We start from the raw sequence: 19,476 nt of genomic DNA, 5'->3' as shown, positions 1-19,476 counted from the left end.
TCCCGAGGGGCTGGGGCTGTTCTTGGAGGACTGGGGGCTGTCCTCGAGGGGCTGAGTTGGGGCTGTACCTGGGGAACTGCGGCTGTCCCCGGGAAGCTGTGTGTCCCCAGGGGTCCAAGTCTGGCCTCAGTGATGGGGGACTCAAACAGGAGTTTCTGTCCCCACGGGAGTCCCCTGTGCCTCTTCAAATGTACAGGTGGCTGCACACGTGTGGAAGCCCATGTGTGAGCCTGAGTGTGACAGTCTGAGTGTACATGCCACTGAGTTTGTACCAGGGAGCACAAGCCACCACCCACATGTATGTGTGCCTCCCAGACCCACCACGGTCACCTGTGTCCTCTGTGGGCACTGCTCAGGTGCCAGGCTGGTGCATCACTGCTGGCATCTCACCAGGTCCAACCTGACAGCCCCATGGACAAGGCCTCAGCAGCTCCAGTGTCATGTTTCCTTTCCTGCCACAGAGCAGCCTAATGGGACCCCCACCCATGGGTGAGCTGCCACTGGAGGCTCATAGGGGCAAGCCCCACAGCCTGGCTGGCACAGCTGGAGTTGGTGCCCTGTCTGATCCAGCCCATGTCTGTGAGCTCTGGTGGGCAGAGGGCACCTATTTGCAACTCAGAGCTCCCAGAAGCTGAGCTGGAGGCAAGCATGAGATGGGCTGTGAAACCTCAGGCACTATAGGTGTTACTCGGGCTGCCGGGGTGTCCTGCACCTCCAAACTGGGCCCTGGAGCTCGGTGGGTGGCACCATGCCCTGCACACAACCCTCAGCAGCAGTTTGGTTCAGGAGTTTGTTTCCTTTAATAGACAGACGGAGTCACGGCCGCGGTGGGAGCGCGGGGAGCAGCCGGCGCCGCGAGCCCCCGCGCTGAGGTAGAGGAGAGCGCCGCTCCACGCTCCCCTGCTTTGGCACCCTGGGGCACACACGGGAGGAGGAGGCGCCCGCCCAGCCCCAACGAGGTAGTTCAGAGTGCCCTCTTCTCCCCCTGTCACCCATCTGGGGACCCTGGCACCCAGGCAGTCTCTTTGGTGGTGGGGGGGGCTCTGCTGGGCAACCCTGCCCTCCCCGACATAAACCCCCAACCCCAGCCACACCCCAATAAGCTTCACCCCCACCATTCCCACCAATATCCCCATTATTTGCCCCCCCCAGGGTGATCCCCCTGAGCTGAGGACCTGGGGGGCTGAGATGCCACCACCCTGGGGGGGTCTCAGGGCAGGGACAGCAAACCCAGGCAGCGCAGGAGGACTGGGTAGGGGCGTCTGCAGTGGGTAGGGGGTGCAGTATGAATATCGGGGCTGCAGTATATAGGGGCTACAATTTATAGGGGCATATCGTGCCTGCAGTGTTTGCACGGAGGGTGTGTATGGAGAGGCAGCGTGGGCACCAAGGGTGTGTGCAGGGGATACAGTGTATGCATTGAGGCGTGTACAGGGGCAGCAGTGCGTGCAGCGAGGTGGGTTAGGGGCTGCAGGATGGAGGGGATGCAGCATGCAGGTCCTGGGGGTGCCCCAGGCATCAGGGCAGCAGGAGATGTATGGGAGTGTCACCTGGGGGTGGTGCCTTGGGAAGGAATGTGTGTGTGTGTGTGTGTGTGTGTGTGTGTGTGTGTGTGTGTGTGTGTGTGTGTGTGTGTGTCAGAGGGCACGCGTGGGGACAAGGGACAAAAGGGCCTGCGTGGGTGCTCACAGCCTTGCATGGACACAGCTTAGTATCGCAGCAAGAGGCACCTTTGGGTCCCCCATCCCACCCTGGCGGCCCAGCTGGGTCCCACAGCTCAGCCCCCCAGACTCTGGGCACCCCCAGCTGCTATCAGGATGGGGGCACATCTGCCTTACAGTGAGGTACTAGTGGGAATGTGGCTTTGAGAGGAGGCTGGGAGCAGGGGGTTTGGGGCAGGCATGGGGTTTGGATGGGTCTGGGTGCTCCCTCCACCAGGTGCCAGGGTGGCTGAGGGCCGGCGGGCGAACAGAACACCTGGGGGACAAGAACAAGCAGGTTAGGGCAAGCCCAGGGTTGGAGGATTGACTCACCTGGCTCCCAGCACCCAGGCTGGGGAGGGTGGGATGAAGACTCATGGGGGCTTCAGCCCCGTCATCACTTGTGGTGTCTTCCCCAAGGCAGTCATCCTTGCCTGTGTGGGGCAGCCTATGGGGTGGCCCAGGGCCCATTTGGCTGGCAGCCCCACATGAGGCTTAGCCCTGACCTTTCCTGCTCATTAAATATTTAAGTTCTGAAGGCAAAGCCATTGATTTTAATTGTGGGGTGTCTCAGCAGGACAGACAAGAATCTGGGGGGCATGGGATGGGCATCTGGGGTGCACACTGGCACCACCAAGGATCTTCTGCTCCACCAAAACACCCCAACATCCTTCCCTGCACCATGTTCTGCAATCAGCCAAGCCCCACACCCAGCCAGAGACCCTTGGGCACACAAGCATTGGGCTGACCACAAATCCAAGCCCTGCCTTTGGGACCCTGGGGTGTGGAATGACCTTAGGTGCAGGGTCACTTCTCACTCAGAGTCTGTCCATCTGTCCATCTATTCACCCCCCACTTTAGCCCTTCATCGCTAGCACCTGCTTTGGGCCAATTTCCATCCTTGTCAACCCCCTCCTCCTCCTGCCCCCTCTCCCCAAGCCCTGCCACTTCATTACGATGGATTTTATAGTAAAGACATCAGATTGAAGGAAGGACTTGCTGGCCAGGCAGTGGCTATAAGTTATTGGATTTCCCGGCCGCAATTACACGGGCCAAGCGGCCCTTCTATTTACCTGTGTAGACAACTCCATTTATTTCTATTGACATGTTGATACTGCTAATGCTGTTGGTGGACAGGTTCAATGCGGTCTCCTGTCTGTCATCTGGGGAAAGGAAATACCAATATGAGTGTTAAGCGAAACAGAAACAAGAACCTGTCCGAGACAGATAAGCCGGGACACGGTCCCTCTGGGCATCCACGCTCCTCTCCAGCGGCTGCTGCTGCTGCCACCTCGGGTGCCAGAGAAAGGGATGGCCAAGGCTGAGGTGTTGCATGTCTTTACCTCGGTTGGAGATCTTGATGTTCATGGGGAACTGGGAGGCCATGGCCAGGAGGTTGTGCTGAAGCGCGTGTTGCACCAGCCGCTGCTGCTCCTCCGCTGTCAGGGCCACCTTCTTCTCTGGGGGCTCCCCTGTCTCCAGCTTCTCCCGCAGCTGCTCCAGCACCACTGCCTGTGAGGCAGCTGCTGCTTGGGCTGCTGTGAGATGGTGGCTGGCCAGTCCCACCGGGATAGCGATGCGCCCCGGCACTGATGCTGCCAGCATTCCGTCCTCTGCAATGACCAAGAGAGCTCAGTGGGTGCCCCATCACCACCCCACCTCACCATCCCCAGAGGTGCCAACTCCACCCCACCAGCAATGGGGCAGGGCAGGCCACCAGTCCCAACATCTGGGCTTGGTCCTTCTCCAAAGCCAGGAAAAATACACTTGTTTCACTCCCTGAAAGGGACTAAAAGAACAACATTGTTCCCCCCAAGCAAAAAGGGCTAGAGCTGACAGGGAATCATCCCTGCTGCTGCAGCGGTGTCCATCTCTGGGAAGATGGGATCCTCACCCACCTTTCTTAACGCTGTGCACTTGGCTGAGCTGACCACAGCTGTGAGTGGAGATGCTAAGAGCTGGCAGAGGCATTTTGGGGGTTCCCAGCAGGGTTGGGGTGCTGGCTGGTGAGTAGTTGAAGAGTGCTGTGCCAAAAGTCTGCCTGCGCCCCTCCCGACGGTTGCTGTCGATGGCAGCTTGGAGCTCTCCGGGAGAGCTGAGTGCCCGCTTCTCACATTCGTAGGGATACAGGTACTTCATGTATCTGCATGGGGAGAGAGCCAGGGGGAGATCCACAGCCGTGCACCCCCCAGCCAGCCCCATGCTGAGCAAAGAGCCCTTGGGAAGGAGCAGAGCCCTCCAACCACTGTTGTGGTACTCCATGTCCGACCCCATCCAGGGCTCTGGGACATCTGAGCCAGTGCGTGTCCCAGGAGAGGTGTTCCCCACCTGCCATGCCGCCAGGCACTCACTGTGTGCGGAGTGTGAAGGCAGCACTGGTGATGGAGGTAGGTAGGTTGAGGCCCTTGGTGATCTCCCGCCAGATCTTCTTGTTGATGACTTCGACCAGGCCACCCTTGTCTGTCACCAGCTGGTACAGTGTGTACAGGTCCAGCACTTGCTTGGCCATGATGGGGATGCGGTTCACTGGTGTTCCTTCCAGAGGCACACAGAGACACAAGAGGGAGTGGGGGGCTGCTCACAGGGTCCTTTGTGCCTGGGATCACAGCCCCCACCCTGCCCCCACTGCCACTGCAGGTACCCACAATGGAAGGTGCATCTCTCCATGCCCAGGTGAGCACTCATGGGCACCTGGGGTGTGGGTAGGACCCCAGGGTGCCTGGGAGAGTGGCACTGTGCCAAAGAGTAGGGGAGACCCCAGCATGCTGGCAGAGGGTCATCTCTGATGGAGCTGTCAGGGCAGCTGGGTATGCTCTCTGGGATATGGAGCCTCAGTGGGATGGGCAAAGTACCCCCTCCAGACACCCTTAGATAAGGTTGTCTCCTGACAACTCTCAGAGCTATCTGTACAGCACCAATCTATGAAATCTCTCAGAGCATCCTAGAATGATTCACTCTGTAACGCTCTTTCAGAGCCCCATAAAGAGAGACTCCATCTACACTTTAAAAAGGGACCCATCCTATAACCTTTCTGAAGAGGGATGACCCCCACAACCCTTCTGGGAGGACTCACCCTACCTTCCAGCTCCAGACTCTTTCAAAGAGTTCCTGAAAAACCTCTTAACCCTACAGATGGCCCCAGAAGTTTCCTCTGCTTAAAGGACTTTAGTGCCCCCCTTCGAGAAACCTGACCCCAAATCCTCTTCAACTGCTCTCAGCAGAGACCCTGACCCCTGGTGCTCCACCATCACCCTCTTCTACAAGGCTATGGGGCAAGGGAACGTGGGTTCACCAGGGTTCTGTGAGCCCAGTATAGATCAGCATGGTCTCCACAGCCACCAACTCTGGCTAAAAACCCCTCCCCTTTCTCAGCATCCCCAAATAACCTCACAGCCTTGCTGTGCTCCATGCCTCCTTGGGACAATGGCCTGGGCATTTGCTGGAAGCTGGGCAGAGGAGGGACAAGCATCACATCCTGTCCCACCCTGTGCCATTCCACCCCCTAGTTATTCCTCCTGCAAGGTGGCGGGGCACAGGCAGTATTGGAAAGCCATCCATTTGGCCAAGGGAGGCTGTCAGGACTGCACTTCGCCCCTCAAACGAAGCCGTCATTCACCGCCATCCTCCAGCATCCCTAATTTATGGCCCTGATATTGGCTTGGCTTCTTCACATAAGCCTGAAAAATGAGCTCTTTTTATTCTTTTACTGAGTTCATTTAACTTTTTTTTTTGTGTGTGTCTGTGTTGTTCACCAGGTCGGGAAGGGGGAGAGGAGTTTATCCTCCTGGGAGAAAGGCAGAGATATTGACTTGACATCTGCTGTCAGCAGCTCACCAGCTCTGCTCGGGGCTGCTGGCACAAAACCCATCCCCTTGGGGGGCCAGTTTGAGGGCTCTTCCTCACCCCCAAACAGTGAGTTTTCAGGGTCTCAGCCCCCAGCCAATGGCCCACGAATTTCTCTTCTCCCATCTCCAGCCTTGGTGGCTTACCAAAGTGCCTCACCATTAATCTCGGGGCTGTGTGAGGTGTGTGGCCGATGCCTCCCACTGACAAAGGCACCTGTCTGCATCCCCACAGAGTGATGGCCCCAGCCACAGCCAGGGCGAAGGGCACAAAGCCCAGGGAGGTGATGCAGCCATTGTGGGGCTGCAATTAGCACCTTGATTGATTAATAGCCCCGTGTTATCAGCAGGGCACTCAGCTTGGTGGCGAAATGGGGGGTGGGGGTGGCCTGCAGACCCCAGTAAGCAAATGTAGAAATAGCCCCCTTCTGTCCCTGATTACTGCCTTTGAGATGTCACAGAAGTTGGGGCTTACCCAGCTCTTGATGACCCCTGGGATGCTGTCCTTGCCCCTCAGCCTTCTGTCCCCTTTCTCTTTGGTACCCCAGTCCAAAATCCTGTCTCCTCCAAAAGGTTCATGCACACCAATCCCTGCACACCTGCACCTGTGCACCCACACCCTGCCTGTCCTCCCCAGGGGGATGGCACCCACTCAGAGGGGAGGCAGGACAGAAGGGATGGAGGGCACAGGAGTGGGGCATCCAGACACAGAGGGATGTGGAGCAGCACTGTCAAGGAAGCATTAGGCTCCCTCCCTCCTCCCCACACCAGGCACTTACTTAATTAGCCCCGGCCCCAATAGCGAGGGAGTTAATTAGCTCTGGAGAGAGAGATAATGAAGCTGCAGAACAGCCCATGAATCTTGTAGCTGATGGATGCTGGAGGGCCGAGGCAGTGCTGATGCTCCCACTCACTCCCCACAGCTCTGCACCAGGGCCAGGGGGCACCCACGGGGCAGTACCCAGCCCATACACAGCCTATAGCTGGCCCCAGCATAGGCTGGGGGGCTGCAGCCCTCTGGTTGTGCCAGTCACTCACCACACAGCCGTGACTGCAACAGGTTTGTGCTGTCCCAGCCCAACCCCGAAGTCAATCTCTGCAGCCCCACAGCCAGATGGGGACCGTCACCATCCTTCCAATGTGCAGGGCATGCAGGCGACTGCCCCTCTGCCCTCCCTCACCCCACGCACAGCCAGCCCCAAAGCTCCTGCACCCCCCTCAGCCTTTCCCCGTTAATTAGCTCGGCATTAACCTCTGCCTGGGGTTTACTGGCTATCGAGCGGCTTGTTCATTAATCCACACACCAGCAAAAGGCTCTAATTAATACGGCCGGCCACACGCCCGCGCTCGGCAACTTTTAATTGTCGCAGGCCCGGCCGGGGAGGGCGAAGGTTAAAGCATTTATCGAGTCCCCGGGAGCCGGCTCGGCTCCCCATGCCGATAGCAAAGATTTCCGATGAGGATGGGTTGGCTGGCGAGCCCTTAACCCCTGGGTGCCCGGCACTGCCCGGACTGCCGGCCCCACTCCTGCACATCACAGGCATCGCTGAGAGGTGCTGATGGTGGGCATCCTCACCGGGCACTGCTAACAGGGAGCCCTAAAGGGCACTGCCAAGGGCATTCCCACCGGGCATCCCTAAAACGTCCTGAAAACTGCTAATGGGCATCATTAACGGGTGTTGCTAATGCCTGTCACCAAGGGGGTATGTTAATGGACATCCCCACCAGGTGTTTCCAGCGGGCATCTCTGCTGGGCACCGATAATGGGATATCTGGGACAGCTGCCCCAGCCTGGGGTTCGGGGGGAGGCCCAGGGGGAGCACCACAACACCCGCCTGAGGGATTTGCAGAGACCTGGAGCAGCTCAGAGCCTGAGAGCAACACACCATGAGCCCTCCACCAGCAGCCGAGGCAGGGTGGCAGTGGCACCCACCCCAGCCACCCACCTTTACCTCTCTTCTGCATGAAGCCAAAGAGGTCATCCAGGAATTCCTTGCGTTTCGGGTCCTCATCCAGTTCATAGAGCTGGAGGCAGGAGAGAGAGAGGGGTCAGTGCTTCCAGCACATGCAGGTGAGACTGGGGAGGGGAGCAGTGCCTGGGGCTGAGCACTGCCTGTGCCAGAACCTGGCATCGCCCCTGGCCCCACCTGCCTGCTCTGCCAGCAACAAGAGGCTCTCTGTGCACCCCTAACAGAATCCCCTGACACATCCTCTGCCTGGGTGTGGGCTCTCCCTGTGCCTCGGGTCTGGCATGGGCTCCCCACAGACCAATGACTATTCTGAATCTTTGCTGCAAAGAGGCTGGGTCCGTGCCTCAGTTTGTCCTGCCCCTCGCCCTCTTAGATGCAAGAATAACAGCCCAGAGACATCAGCAAACCCCAAGCCCCAGACAGGAGCCCAGGATCAAGATGCTCAGCTCTGCTCTGGCACTGCCAAGTGTTGGTGTTCCCCAAGTCCCAGCATGGGATCAGCATCCTCATCAGCCCTCATCCCTCATAGGGACACAGGCCCACCTGAACAGTGGGGGACAATCCCATCCTGGGGAAGGAAAAGTTGGCTCGACCATACCACTGGGTACCATCAAGGGAGCTGCAAGTGCCCAGGACTGCACAGACACAAACATATGGCTGTGAGGACACTTATGGTGGATGGTCTGGACACACGGACACAGCCTGAGCTGAGGGACAGTACCGGGGAGGTGAGTGCAGCCCCTACACCAGGGACACCAAGTGCTGGCTCCCTGTGAAAGTCCGGACTCGCCTGATTCCAGCACAGCGCCTGAGTGACCATGACAAATTGGAGCCTGCCAGATCGATGGCCCAGCAGTAAAAGTCAGAGCACATGAAGGAAAAATTAGCACCAATCGAAGACACTATAGACACCAATTCCTCCCAGCAAGCCCGGCAAGAATTTAAAGCCATTGAAAAGAAACAAAACTCAGCAGTCCAGAATGGATTTCCAAAACGTATACAAAGAAATGCAAGCTGGAAAACAAAGTCAGGCACAAAATAGAGTCGTTTAAAAAACAATTGTGCTGGGAAAGGCCGTTAAAAAACAATAGAAAGGGAGCACACCCCCGCTCCACACAGAACATCATTCACCAGACAGATAAAGGGAGCTGTGCTTAAGGGTCGTCAGCCTGCAGGCACACGGGGATGTGGGGATGGGGGTGGATGCCATGGGGACACATGAATTCAGAGATACAGGAATGAAGGGATGTTGGTCTGCAGGGACTCAGGGCACACGGAGATGGGGTGATGCAGAGATGGAATCAGGACACATGAATACAGGGACATGGGAATGTAGGGATGTGGGGTGTAGAGACTTTGAGGACATGGAGATGGGGGATGTAGGGATGGGGGAATGTGGGGAGCTACGGGGATGCTTCTACAGACCCCACGGTTCCCACCACTGAATAGACACACCTAACACAGTCCCTTGTCTAAATCAGGTGCCAGGTGCCTGTCCCTTGTCAGAGACAGATCAGTGCTAATTCCCTGTCCCTAACTTTGTCTAAGGGTACAACTGCCAGACTCTCACCCTGCCCACAGGTGCTGACTGCCAGGCTCCATGGAGCTCCTTCTGCACTGTTTCCCCACCCTCTGGATCCCACTTATCTATCCCCTCCTTGCAGCTGGGTGCTCTTGGAATGCCCTGACTCCTGGGTGCCAGTACTGTGTCCCTCTCCACCGCAGTGCTCCCTGCCTCGCTCTGTGTCCCCTCCCCATCGCCTGCTCTTTTCCAGGAGGTCCCTGAACCATTGACTGCAGTAACTAGGTCAGGCTCTGAGGAGAGCTCCAGGAGGCTGCTTTGATTTCTGCCCGAGGAAGTCTGTGTCAGTCAGGCTTTGCCTGCATTTTCCTGCCTGTCCCTGCCTCTGGAAGGCCTCCACACCAAGCACTTTGACATCCCCTGACATCTGGCTTGTCAAGGCAGGGGCAAAGCCCCAGAATTGGCAACTACCACTCATCCCACTGCAAGGTGAAGCCATGGCCTTCCCGAGGGTGTGGATGGGCTTCAGCACCCACACACCTCTTCCCTGGGTGCCACTTGTGTTTCTCCTCCCATGAATGCAGGCAGGATCCCCCCTAGAGCGGGCTGCTACTGACTCCAGCCCCCAAAACAGGTGTGACCTCCAAGGGCCAGGTTCTATTTTTCCACTGTTTATTAACCTCTAACCTTTTATCTGTGGGGCACTGAGATGCAAAAACACATTACATCAAACCGAGAGCAAAGGTCAGCTTTTAAGTGGAGATGAGAGCAGAGCTGAGTAACTGGGGACAAGCCGGCCTGGCCCCTGGGTACGCCTGGGATGCACGGGCTGTTCCATGGGATTTGGGGACATCCAGGCTGGAGAACAGGTCTCCTGGGTCACACACAGTCCCTGTGCAGGCACACATGCCTCACCTGGGTGTGCATAACCCCACATGGGCTGCCACAATCCCACACGGGGGTGCACAAGCCCATGTGAGCATAGACAACCCTACACAACTATATCCGGGCTTGTACAACCCCACAGGTGTGCACAGCCCTGTGTGGGTCCACACAACCCCACAGGAGCGTGCACAGCCCCTCGTGGGCATTGCACAGCTCCACATAAGCATAGGCACAACCCTGTACAGGGACACAGATCCCCCTAGTGCCACACAGAAGGTGGAATGGGCACGCACAATCCTGCACAACCTTGCATTGGTGCGCACAGCCCTGCAGGGACACATAGAACATCACAGGAGTGTGCAAAAGCCTGTGATGCACATGCACACACAACTCACAGGGGCACAAATCCCTACACAGGCGCACACAGCCACGTCTGGAAGTGCACAGCCTCCCACGGGCAGGTGCAGCAGTCTGGTGTGTGCCCAGACTTCCATGGGCACACTCCAGACTGCAGGAGCATCCACAACCCCACACGCACATCACGGGCACGCACTCCAAATGTGCATGCGCAGCCCAGATGGAACATGCACATTGCTGTATGCGCACCCACAACCCAAGGCTGGAACACAGAACACCAGACAGGCATTCACAACCCCACATATACATGCACAATTCTGGACACACACTCACAACCCCAGAGGGGCATGTACAACCCCAGAACGGAACACACGACTCTAGACAGGCATGCACAACCCTGACAGGCACACACAAATCCCAGCTGGGCATGGACAGCCCCAAATGGGCAAACAGAGCCCCATACATGCGTGCACAGCCCCAAACAGACATACACAACCGCATATATGCCCACACAAACCCTGTACGCGCATCCACAACCCCAGATGGGCACACAGAGCCCCGAACAGGAGAACAGACCCCCAAAAGGGGATTTACAGTCCCACATATGCCTGCACAACCCCAGACAGGCACTCTACATGGACGGTCACCCTGACCCCTCAGGGCACACGCTGCCCAGAGCATCCCCCTGCCATGTGCCTTGGAGCAGTGGTCTGAGCCTTGCCCAGGGGCAGTTGTGCAACACAACCAGCGGCTCCTGCTTGTGGTGACCTATGAGCAAGGACCCTTCTAATCGTGTTTGTATTGATATAATTAGTAACTCATTTAACGCCATCGATGTAACTATATTCCTCTATAAATGGAAGTATTAAACTGTCAAGCCCCGGGATCAATATCCCGACGGTGTGCAGCGCAGCCCTGCTCTGCCAGCCTCAGGGACCTGTCCATGCTTGGCCACCCCACTGGCCTTGGGACCCAAGCAGCACCCCAGCTCCACCTGGCCCTGCTGGGCTGGGCACTCGTGCAGGACTAGCTCAGTGTGTCCTCATCCCACACCCCACGCTGGGTGCAGCTCTGGGACCTGCTCCCTCCTGTCATCCTATTGCCATGGTGACATCTATATTCCTTAAGGGATGGGGATAACGGGGCTAGTCAGGCAGGTTAAAGGTCAGTGGGTCGAACATGGTTTATTAACAGGACGTGAATAGGCCTTGTGCTTCCTCCTCCTCCTCCTCCCCACGATTAAGTAACATTGTTAACACCACTCATTCACCCAGGACATGACTTTCCTGGAGCCACTAAGGGTTCTAGAGATGAAGCTTGGGTCCCTGAGACCCCTTAGCCTAGCTGACACACTAGACAGAGGAAGGATGTGATGAGGTGCTAAGCTACTCACCAGGCACTTCAGCTTGCCCTGGTGAGTCCCCACACAGTCCCCTCTGGGCCCTGCTGCCAAGAGAAATTATCTCAGTGGGACCCCCACAGTCCCTGCTCAGCTGCCACCTCCTGCTGGCAGCGAGGGCTCAGATCAGCAGCCAGGATTTAATCCACTTAATATGAGCTGTATCGATCCTAGACCCTGCTCAGCTCCCTCCCACCATGCAAACCCCCCAACCCTGAGCTGCTTAATATCCACCACATTGATTAGCCACACTGCTAATTTTTCCATCTGGCCACTGTTCACGCAGCACGCCCAGGTAATGCTCACCTCCCTGCACCCCCCAGCCACACACCACGGGTGGCTGACTGCTGATGCACTGTTTTGGAGTCACGGCACCTCTCCGGAGCTCGACTGCTGCCTCTGAGATCCTTCCTGAGGAGCATGGCTGGTGCACAACCAAGCACCCAGACACTGCTGTGTCCTCCCCTGTGCCCTGCTGGCATGCCTCAGTTTACCCTGCAGATAATCACAGGATCTGGCCATTCCCAGTTTAGGCACAGCCCTGAGCACACTGGGATTCAGGGATCCCAACAGCACCCACAGTTGGAGTCTTCCCTGCCACGGGGCACACACAACAAACTAAGGGTTTGCAGGTCCCTCCCCCATCCCCATAGCCAGAGCTGGGGGGCAGTTCACTCCCCGCCAGGCACAAACCACCCCCTGACCTTGCAAGCCACCACTCTACTCTTCCACCAGTTGTTAATAAGTTAATGGTTACGGGACGGCTTTGCCGGGACGGCCGGCTGCATTGGAAGGCAGCACTGGCTCGTGGGGGCACGCTGCTCCCCTGACCCCACAGCCCCGACGGGTGCGGGTGCCCACTCACCCCAGCACCACCACCCTCAGCAGCCACCCCACTAGCAGGGCCGGACACCTCTGTGTGGGGACCTCTCCCAGCGCTGTGGCTCCCCCTCAAAGCCTGTCATCATGCTTAATATTTAACGGCGCTTTATAGAGCAGGCAGGTTTAATCAGCGCTGATAATGCGGCGGATCCGGCAGGTCATTAGAACCCCCCTTCCCGCCGCCGCAGCCGCTCCCGGGAGGGCTGCCTGCCTGCTGCAAACATTAACCCGGCCCGTGCAAGCTTGGCTGGCAAGCACTGGCCTTGGGACAGCAGCCCCCCACCCACAGCCTGGCCCAGTGTGACATGGGGCACTCACAAGGTCCCCGGTAAGCCTTCTGCTTAACAGGAGGGGAAACTGAGGCAGGGGGTGCTGGCATGGCTCCCCCACAGGCTGGAGGCAGAGGAAGCACACGGCTGCATGGTGCCACCATGGGCACCGTTCAAGGCCCCTCGTCCCATCCGGGGGCTGCCCCTTGTCCCATCCGCTCCCGGCTCCCGGCTGTCCCGCACGGTCAGCCCTTGTTACTCGTTCATGGCTGAGCAGGCAGGGAGTCAATGAGCGGATTTGTTCGGGTTAACCTCCCTGACCCATCGGGAGGGAGGCTTGCTCCGCCACTGCCTCCCCCTCCATCCTTGCTTTCTTTTCCATGTCTGCCTCCCCCTCCATTCTTGTCCCCCTCCCCGCCCCTGATCCCTCCATGGGTGACTGAAGTCGTGAGACACCCTTCCCCTTCAATCCCTTACTAGATGACTGGAGCCATGGCACCCTGTCCATGACCAGCCCCACCCCAGGTGTTCCCAGGGGACACACACGGGCACCCCCATGGTACTTGTGTGGGGGAGCACACAGGGCATGCTCTAGCACCAGGTCTGTGCACGCACACAGTTGCTGTGGGGCTGTGTGAGTATGGGGTGCACCCACGGGGGGCTGTGTGCATGCCTGGGATGTGCATGGGCTGTTCAATCCTCCTCCCCACCAAGCACCTCTGGCCCCAGCCCCTTCCTGCAACTTCTTTGAGGGGACAATGCAGAAGGAAATTTTGGTGGCTGCCCCAAACCACACCCTGTGAAAGCAACACCAGCCCCCACCTCAGCTACTGGAAGAGCTGTGTGCCTCAGCAGAAAGAGTATCTGGGCCGGGTTCTCCCTCATGCCCTCCCACAGACATGGGATGTAAGCTCTGGAACATGACGGAGCTCTGTAGGCATGATGGGGAACACAGCCTCACCCACGAAGGCAACTCCAGTGGGTGCCCTGTGCCCCAGGGGAAGATTCCAGAGCCCCCACACAGAGTCTGCTCAGCCTCTGCACATTCATGCACAGTGCAGCTCGCTCTGCAGATGCATACACACGTGCACACTCTCCTTGTGCACCCTCACCCTGGACAAACAGCCCCAGCAAGCACACTCACACAGCCCCTGTACGTGCTCCCCCTCTGCACAGGCCCTGCTTATGCATCCCTACACTTCACACACACACACAATCCTTGTGCACATCCATCCATCCATCCATCCATCCATCCATCCATCCATCCATCCATCCATCCATCCATCCATCCATCCATCCATCCATCCATCCATCCATCCATCCATCCATCCATCCATCCATCCATCCCCTTAAGACCAGAGTCTACCACCTGAGACCCGACCTCCCCGCTGCAAACCTGCCCAGCTGGCTGGCAGCACAGGAGATTTGCCTCCATTTTTAACCCAATTAGTGGATTATTGGAAGCCCAAATTGATGAGGGGGTGCATCCTCCCCAAAGACTCATGTGGCATCTGCTTTCAGGGAGGCAGCTGGGGAGGGAGCTGGAAGCAGCCTCAGTGTGAGCTCCTGATGGTGCTCCTCTCCCCTCCACAGTGAGGGTATTCTCACACCCTCAACTAGTTTTTACATCTCCTTGGAGCCCCATTCCCAATCCCTTTGGACGTCGGTCTGGAAAATAGTGCTGTGGCAGCTTCTGAGGCTCTGAGCATCCCACAGACTCCAGTGGGGCCAGGAAGTGCCCTGGGGGCAGCAAAGGGAGCAGGTGCCTGGCACCACCACCACTGCTCAGCACTGTGGGCTGGGCAAGAGGCGGCCTTGGAGGGGGCTTAGCACTCAAACCCTGCCTCAAGGGTCCATGCAATTCCAAGATTGTGACACTGATATGGGCATGCAGATGCCTAAACACACTGGGACACCCCACGTGTGCCTGTACATGCATGAGTGTGTTCAGACTAGCGTGGGCACACACACACACACACACACACACATACACACAACCACAGCCATATGGATCCATGCACACCTGTGTGCTCATATGGACCCATAGACACATTCCAGCATTGCCATGGGTTCACACACACACTCTGCATGCTCCTGTACATCCATACAGACACACAGGGACTCCCAAGGATTGCTACACACAGGGGCACTCAGGGGGGTCCACACACACACACACGTACCTCCACACTTATATGTGCACTTATACAGATGCACACACTCAGGCTGGTCTGTGGGCACACAAACCCCCAGAACACCTCTGTGTGCCCTTCCAGCCACACCCCAGCAGCCCCCCTGTCCCGTCCTGTGCCCTCCACTGATGCTGGGTTGCCAGAGCTGCTGGAGCTCTAGGGATTGGCACACTGACCCTTGCTGCTGATGGCACCTCCCCACTGCAGGTGGTCCCAGATTAGGGGCACAGCTCTGCTCACAGGTTTGCTGGAGAAAAGCAAAAGCCTCCAGGCAGACATGGACAGGGGCAAACACACTGTGTCCATTCCTCCCTCCCTGACTCTGCAGTGTAACCAGGGACCCCCTAATTTAGCCCTGGGAGCCCTTGGTCCTGCCCTTAGGTTGAAGATGCATTGATGGTGAGGAGTGGCATGGACACCACTACCCTCTCCTCAGAGTCCACTTCTTCAGCTACCTCCCTTCCCTGAACATTCCTGACTATTTCCTCCATCCCCAGGGACAACACCACAGGAGAAAGCAATAGGGACAGAGGTAGGAGGGAGCACACCACTCATTTTGGGATGACCCTCTGTGGCACAAGGAGGTCTTTGTCTACAGGGGCACACACACCTCCCTGCTCTGAGATGTGAGTGCACACATCACAGATGGCAAGCCCTCCCTAAACGCATGTTAAGGACAGGTGGGTGGGTGCAAGAGGCAACTCCTGGCATCAGGGACAGGCAAGGCAGGAGGAACAGCCACTCCAGGGTTAGGCTGAGGATAATGGCAAGCAGCTGCTGGCAAAACCAGCCACCCCCAAATTAACCGCTGAGGCTACCAGACACCCTGGAGTTCCTAAAGGGCTGGCTGGGGCTCACCTCCTGCAGCTGCTCCTGGGAAGGGAGGAAGGCGCTTCAGAGGATCCTGATCCCCCCAGTCACAGATGGGTGTGAACATGCCAGAGGGGCCCTGGCAGGGAGGGCATCCTCCTGCCAGCAAACACTCTGCTAACAAAGAGCAGGATGCAAAGCCCAGATGTTTGAGTCCCTCCCACCCCAGGGAATGGAGAATAAAGCCCCGGGTTCTGGTGCTGTTCTTCTACCACTGGAGGAAACCAACGCACCCATCCCTGTCTATATGCATGGTTTCCCTAGGGGGAAAGCTGAAATCATGGAGCTGAGCCTGGCACCTGAAATGTGAGGCTCTTACCTGTGCCCTCCAAGTCAAACATAATGCAGCACCACAGAATTAAAACCTGGAGGCATCCCAGCCCTTAGGGAAGCTGGGATTCATGGCTAACGCATAATCACACCCCACCTGGTACCCCCCACCTCAAGGCTGGGTCTGCCTGACAGCCCTGGGTGTGGAGACCTCCCAGACCTTTGCCCAGGTCTCTACCCATGTGTCCTTATCAATGTACATAAACCGGCGCCGGGGGCTGATGCAAGAGGCAGGGGTGAGGGGGTCTCTCAGCCTCCTAACACTGCAGCAGCCCTCCCAGTCAGAGCAAAGGTCTCACCAGCCCCCCCCTCCCCAAACCAGCACCTCAGGAAGCACATAAAACTACAGCATACATGTAGGATATTTCCCCAAAAAGCTCCTCTGTGCAAAGCAGCATTTGCCTGTTAACCCGGTGGGTTTCACCACAACCACGTTGTCCTCTGCTCCCATTTTTAGCAACAACTGTGCTGTGTGGAAACCCTTCCCTGGCTGGTCCTGCACCAACCTCCCACCCTATCCCCATCAAGGCATCCTCCCCACCGCAGAGAGATGGGGAAGTCTCTCTGCCCACTTTCTGCCAAACAGCCTGGATTTGGTGGTCTCTGTTCACATAGCTGTGTTCCCAGCCCAGGAGGATGAGAGCAGGGACAAGCCCTGAATCCCACCCTGGGCGACTGCATGACGGTTTGGGAAGTTTCAAGCAGGGAGTCCTGGTGGGAAATACAGCTCTGGCTACTACAAGGGTCTCTCTCCACCTCCAGGACCCTCCCAACCACACTGCTACTGCCCCAGAGCTTTCCAGCAGACAGACACATGCTGCCCCCTCACCTCCCCCACAGCATCACAGCCCAACCCCTGGGAAACCTCCAAAAGCTGAAGCACAGCCACCCTCCCCACTGAGTCCCGGCAGAGAGAGGAGAACCTGTTCCCCAGGCTGGGTGAGGCATAGCCCTGCAGCCTGGGGAGGACCCAGCAGGGACATGTCCCTCCCCGGCAGGGGTATGTCCCCTCCTGCATGATCTCAGGGGAGGGACAGGAGTGACAGCCACCCTGCAGAGCCCAAAGCAAGATGGCACCGCAGCCTGCTCCAAACTGCAGAAGGACATCCCGTTGTTCCCTGGGCCAGCTGGGACATGCCACAAGCTGGGAGACACAGGCGTGGGTCTCCGGATGAGGGGTGCATCACTTTTCCAATGAGGGTTGAAAAAACCCAAAGAGAGTAAACAAGGAACGAGCCTGTTCTCACCCTGGAAAACTGTGGCAGGATTTATCCCGCACCCCAACCTCTCCTGTCATCCCTCTCCCACTATTCACAACATTCCTGCCCTGCACAAGGAGCGCGGGCAGCCCCAGACAGGGGCAGGGCGGGAGGCTGAAGGACGAGAAATGCCGGGGATGCTTTCCTAGCCTCCCTGGGAGGGAGGAGCTGCTTCCCACCTCCCGGTTGACCCCGGGAACCGGACAGTCAGCCTTTTTCTGTGCAGCGGGGTGTAATGTAACACTTCCCGGACGAGCAGTTTGGCCTGTGCAGTTCACCCACCCCGGCCCTCCCCGGGCTGCTTCACGGCAGCGCCAGGCTCTGGCAGCATCCCGGGGCACAGCCAGGGGGAATGTGCTGCCCGTGCCCTGTCCACACCTCTGCCTGCTGCCTTGTAGGCAGGGGATGAGCCCCGGCCCCCCAAAATAACAAGGTGTTGAGCAATTTGAAACAGAAAAGGCAGCAGCACGCCCCCACAGCAGCCAAAGGTTGGGTCCCTGCTGCTGTTCCCTTGCTCTCCTGACAGAACTGGATGAGACCGAAGTGCTCTCATCCTCCTGTCCCTGAGCAGTACCATCCTAAAAAGCCACACAACAGCTCTCTGGGGACATCTCTGTGTGTTCTATCCCCTCACCACATCTTCCCTGTCACCCACGGTGCCTCTCTCTCCCCCACAAGGAAGCTGAGTGCACGGGGAGCACAAACCTGCCCTGGCGCTGTGCACTCCGTGCCCACACCCATGCAGAGGCACCCGCTGTGTGCAAACCAGAGCTTGCACAACACGGCTCAGATGAGATCCACATGCATTAAAGACAGGGGGACTTTCCTCCCATCCTTTACACAAACTCCTGAAGCCTTTTCCCCATGTCCTCAGCTGCAGAAGGGTCTCCCCTACGCCCACCAGGAATGAGGGTGTGTATGTGCTACTTCCTCCATCTGTAATACACCTTGGCCCTTGCACAGACACAAGAACTCAGCTCCACGGCTTGCTAGCTCCTCGGGGTGATCACCCACCAGAGCCCTTGCCCTTTTTCATCTCTGTAACACCCCCGTGGACAGGGGTCACCCTGTTTTAGCCATTATGGAAGCCACCAGGATGGAGCACAGATCAGGGTGGGCACAGGGAGATGCCTGGACACTGGACACCCTATCATGATTCAGGGCCTGGGGACAGGCAGAGGGGACACCGAGGAGAGATGTGGGGTCACGAAGCAGGGTTGAAATGTTGAAATGGGGTTTGGTAGCAGGGAGATGGGGAGCACATAGGATGATGACGATGCCTATAGGGCAGGACAGGGCTTAGGCATAGGGGCAGTGAGGAGCATTCAGGGGGTACCCATTTAGGAAAGAATGCGGTTTGGGGGCAGTGGGTGAGTTCTGGTGGGGTTTTGTTTAGAGTGGGATTGCAATAATGTCTGGGGGTTAATGGGGATATGGCGGATGCCTACTCGGGGTGGGTCTGGGCTGGGGCATGGTGTTGCCCATTTAGGGTGGGATACAGACAGGGTTTGGGAGCAGCGGGGGTCATAAGCGTTGTCCATTCAGGGAAAGCTTAACCCGGGGGTACACCGGGGATGCCTGCCGGGAGCAGCCGGTGCCGGGGCAGCGATGCCCCCATACCTGCTTGAACTGCTCCTCGTAGGTCCATTCGTGGTGCGGTGGTGGCGGTGGGTCGCGGGGCTCCCCTTCTTCCTCCTCTTCCTCTTCGTCCTCCTCGTCCTCCTCCTCCTCCCCCGCAGCGGCGAGCGGCGGGCGCGGGCCGGAGGCCGGGCGGCGGCGGGGAGCGGCGGGCGGCGGCCCGGGGCCGGGGCCGGGCTCCACCGGGGGCCGTCGGGGAGCGCCGTCGGGGCCGCGGGCCAGGCGGGCCGCCTGCTGCCGCTGCAGGCTCTCCATCACCGCCGCCAAGCGCAGCCCCCCCGCCGGCCCCGGCCCCCGCGGCGGGGCGGCCGGCTGCGGGCACAGGGCATGGCCTCAGCGCTGCCTCCGGAGCCGGAGGAGGAGG

The 19,476-nt window shown here is 58.1% G+C and overlaps 1 protein-coding gene across 1 annotated transcript; it reads right to left on the bottom strand.

Moving 5' to 3' along the window:
- Positions 1–1,116: 1,116 nt before the first annotated feature.
- Positions 1,117–19,367, bottom strand: ARID3C (AT-rich interaction domain 3C). The gene is made up of 7 exons (XM_030968993.1): positions 19,095–19,367; positions 7,495–7,567; positions 4,052–4,235; positions 3,599–3,843; positions 3,044–3,313; positions 2,774–2,863; positions 1,117–1,977 (listed from the first exon to the last, which is right to left on the bottom strand). The coding sequence occupies exons 1-7, from the start codon at positions 19,365–19,367 to the stop codon at positions 1,835–1,837; spliced, it is 1,278 nt and encodes a 425-aa protein (XP_030824853.1). The 3' UTR covers positions 1,117–1,834.
- Positions 19,368–19,476: the final 109 nt, after the last annotated feature.

This window comes from Camarhynchus parvulus, chromosome Z, assembly GCF_901933205.1.
Source record: "Camarhynchus parvulus chromosome Z, STF_HiC, whole genome shotgun sequence".
In the NCBI taxonomy this organism is placed as follows: domain Eukaryota; kingdom Metazoa; phylum Chordata; class Aves; order Passeriformes; family Thraupidae; genus Camarhynchus; species Camarhynchus parvulus.
The sequence above is the reverse complement of the archived record's forward strand: the minus strand, read 5'-3'. Positions and strand labels throughout refer to the sequence as shown.

Coding starts and splice junctions, on each gene's coding strand:
- ARID3C (XM_030968993.1), bottom strand. CDS start 19,367: ATGGAGAGCCTGCAGCGGCAGCAGGCGGCCCGCCTGGCCCGCGGCCCC. Junction 4,236..7,494: donor TGGCTTCATGCAGAAGAGAG/GTAAAGGTGGGT, acceptor TGCCTCTGGAAG/GAACACCAGTGAACCGCATC. Junction 3,844..4,051: donor GCCTTCACACTCCGCACACA/GTGAGTGCCTGG, acceptor CTCCCCATGCAG/ATACATGAAGTACCTGTATC.